The following is a 3,104-nucleotide window of genomic DNA, read 5'->3' as shown; positions in this document are numbered from 1 at the left end:
AACCAAATCAAACAATATGAGGAATGGACAGCAAGTATATCAACCAAACTAAAGCAACAAGATAAGAATAACCCAATCACACAAGACACAACAATTTACGTGGAAAACCCTTCGATGTGAAGAGTAAAAAATCACAGGACCAAAAGTTCGACTATAAACACCAAGAGTTACAAAATTGTTCTCCAAATTTGGCCACAAAACAAGCGCCAAACAACGAACAACAACAAATCAAGATTGCACCAAAACTAGAGAATTAAAGAAGAGATTTCACCCAAAAATGCGCTACTGTTCATGCCCCAATATCAGAAGCTAAAGACCTTCAAATCCGATCTCCACTGTTGAATTGAAAGAACCAGATTCTGAGAACTCCCAGTTCAAATTTGAGCACGATCCAACGGTTAACGGAGTAGAAAACTCTGTCTGAAGCGGACAGCCTGAGCAGAAAATTCCAGAAGTAAAAACGGGATTTTTCTCTTTTTCTCTCAATCTCTAAAACAAATTTCTCTTGATTTTTCTCTCTTGTGTTTCTGAAAATAAGACCAAATAAGCCGTATATATATACCACATAATATTTGGGTTATGGGCTAAAGTGAGCTGGTCCTAATAAGACTTTATTTATCCACATAGGAAGGGAAAAAGATCCTAAACCCAACAGAATTGAGGTTGATGATGAATATATCACGCTTTGCGCACATATGTTTCATAGATATTGCTTTAAAACTTGGTTAAAGTAGGCTCATACTTGCCCTATTTATCGTTATGATCTCCTAGATAGCTAGCTAACAAAAATTAACGATGGACAAATTCTAATTTGGCTAGCTATGAACAATTTAGCGATGAAGTTCACAATTAAATACTAAGTGTCAGCTGCTAAAGTATCCACTCTTTACAATGAAGCAAATCCTATGAAAAAATTGCGTGAGAATGTCATTGTTAGAGTACTTTTTTATGTGATTTTTGAAAAGTGCCATTTATATTTTTGTTCCATGTAAATGTATAAAACAACAATGAATTTTAAAAAGAATATATATACTCCTTCCGTTTCAATTTATTTCAACATCTACGAGTAAATGCCAAGTTCGCAAAACCTTCAAAAAGATTAATGACTAATTCAAAACTTATTCTTGGATAAATGAGAATAGATAGATATAGATATAAATATAGATAAACAATTGCAAGTACAAAAAAAGAAAGGAGGATTGTTGAAACTGTTAGGATAATTTATTTATTTTTCATTTTATTAAACGAATTAAAAGAAAAAAATTGTCACATGAACTGAAACGAAAAATCATTTAGGCAGAAGAAGAAAAGAATGAGATTTACTTCTAAAGACATGAATTCTTTTTCATCTCCCTTGTCAAAGTCGACGTCTTAACCTGACTTCCTGAGCTCAGTTGATTCTTGAAGCAGTAGCTCTAGATCTAGGTGAAAGATAAGGCTGTAAGCGAGCGTGATTGAATTTTTCCGAACTAGCCTCAAATGCGCTCTCTAAGCGGTTACAAAATTTCTTTCACGTTTTTCAAAAGTCAGTCAACTACTCGTCCTTGATTCGGATTGCAGGCTACAACTCGCCTGCTTAAAGCCGAACTCGCTAGTAATCACCGATCAGCCATACCGCAGGGAAAATAGACAATTGGTAGTGGGAAAATCTTCCCACTTTTTTGCTTTCTTTCCTTTTTTCGAAGTTAATAGTCAAATAGATTTGGTAAAAGAAATCAATTAAGTAACAAATTATGATTGACTATTGATCACCCTTTATAAGAAAAAAATAATTTATATACATTGGGATATAGAAGCAGGGGATAAGCATCATTCAAATGTCAAATTTAACCACTTTTAATAATTTTGATTTCAATTTTATATTTATATTTAAAAACTTATTTAATATATATAAATAATATATTCATAACTCAATAAATTAAAAAATATATAATTCAAATCTCATAGACTAAAAGTGCCTTGCATAGAAAGGTAAAGTCTGAATAAAAAGAGTAAACAATTAAAGGCAACATACAAATCCTCATTTCTTTAAATCTACACATAGACAAAGACAAACCAAACACAAAATAATAGAAAAAATTTACATTTCATATAACATGAGAAAAAAAAAAACAATAAATTAAAAAAGGATTATTTTTTTTCACCAACCAAGAGCATCAAGAATACCTAAAACCACATCACAAATATGTTTAAATCCATCTTCCCTAATAGCAAGTTGAGTTGGATAATCCAATCTTGGATTCCTCTTAAATCCATTATGACAAACATTAGGATAATCCGCAGCCGCCATAACATGCAGGTAAGCATAGTCATAAACTTCATTATTCAAATCTTGAAGTGAATCTTGAAGTGCATTAGTAGCTAATGCATATTTATCAGCACAATCTTTGAGGAGTTTCTTCATTAATACCAAATCATTATTTGTGTAATTAGTAGTGTTAAGTACTAATTCATGTGAAGAAAGAAAAGTGTTTGTGGCTGTGGCATTGACCATTCCAATTTTGACCATGATAGTTGCTAACCCTTTTGTGTCTGCTTTGAGACTTGTGGAATCTGATTTGAGAGATGATACACAAAGATCATAGTATTTTGTGTTCTTACATGTTTGTTGAATCAAATCAATTGATGATGATGAGGTGGAAATTGTTGGTAATTGAAGTGAAAACAAGAAAACAAGAATCAATAAGAAGTGGAAATTAGAAGGCATATTGATTTGCTTTTTCAAATATTTTTTTCTTGTTTTGAATTTGAAGAGGTATATGAAAAGGGATTTGATGTTAGATTTATTGGTGTAGTAAAGAAAGAATATATTGTTATATGAAAAGGGGGTTGCTTTATCTTTTATACTAAGGTGAATTACTAAGTGGGGAATAGGAAAACTAGAAATACACTTTATGGGGAGTTACTTTTTAGAAATTTTCTAAATGGGAATAGGGATTATTTTTGAAGTTTAGGGATTAATTTCTACCAAATGATGTCGAAGCAGAAGTCATAAATAAGTTTAAAAATCTAAAACAAGGTTTTTTCAAAATTTATATGAGAGTACATGAAAGAGTTTAACCTATTGTCTCATCGTAGAATGAAGGTCCCATGAATGGAATAAG

The 3,104-nt window shown here is 31.5% G+C and overlaps 1 protein-coding gene across 1 annotated transcript; it reads right to left on the bottom strand.

The window, feature by feature from the left end:
• Positions 1-1,979: 1,979 nt before the first annotated feature.
• Positions 1,980-2,795, bottom strand: LOC125853061 (cell wall / vacuolar inhibitor of fructosidase 2-like). Its single transcript, XM_049532735.1, has one exon. It carries the CDS (start codon positions 2,705-2,707, stop codon positions 2,141-2,143), a length of 567 nt encoding a protein of 188 aa, XP_049388692.1. The 5' UTR covers positions 2,708-2,795; the 3' UTR covers positions 1,980-2,140.
• Between the last annotated feature and the right edge of the window lie 309 nt (positions 2,796-3,104).

This window comes from Solanum stenotomum, unplaced genomic scaffold, assembly GCF_019186545.1.
Source record: "Solanum stenotomum isolate F172 unplaced genomic scaffold, ASM1918654v1 scaffold8438, whole genome shotgun sequence".
Lineage (NCBI taxonomy): Eukaryota > Viridiplantae > Streptophyta > Magnoliopsida > Solanales > Solanaceae > Solanum > Solanum stenotomum.
Note: the sequence above shows the minus strand (reverse complement) of the source record. Positions and strands in the feature narration are given on the sequence as shown.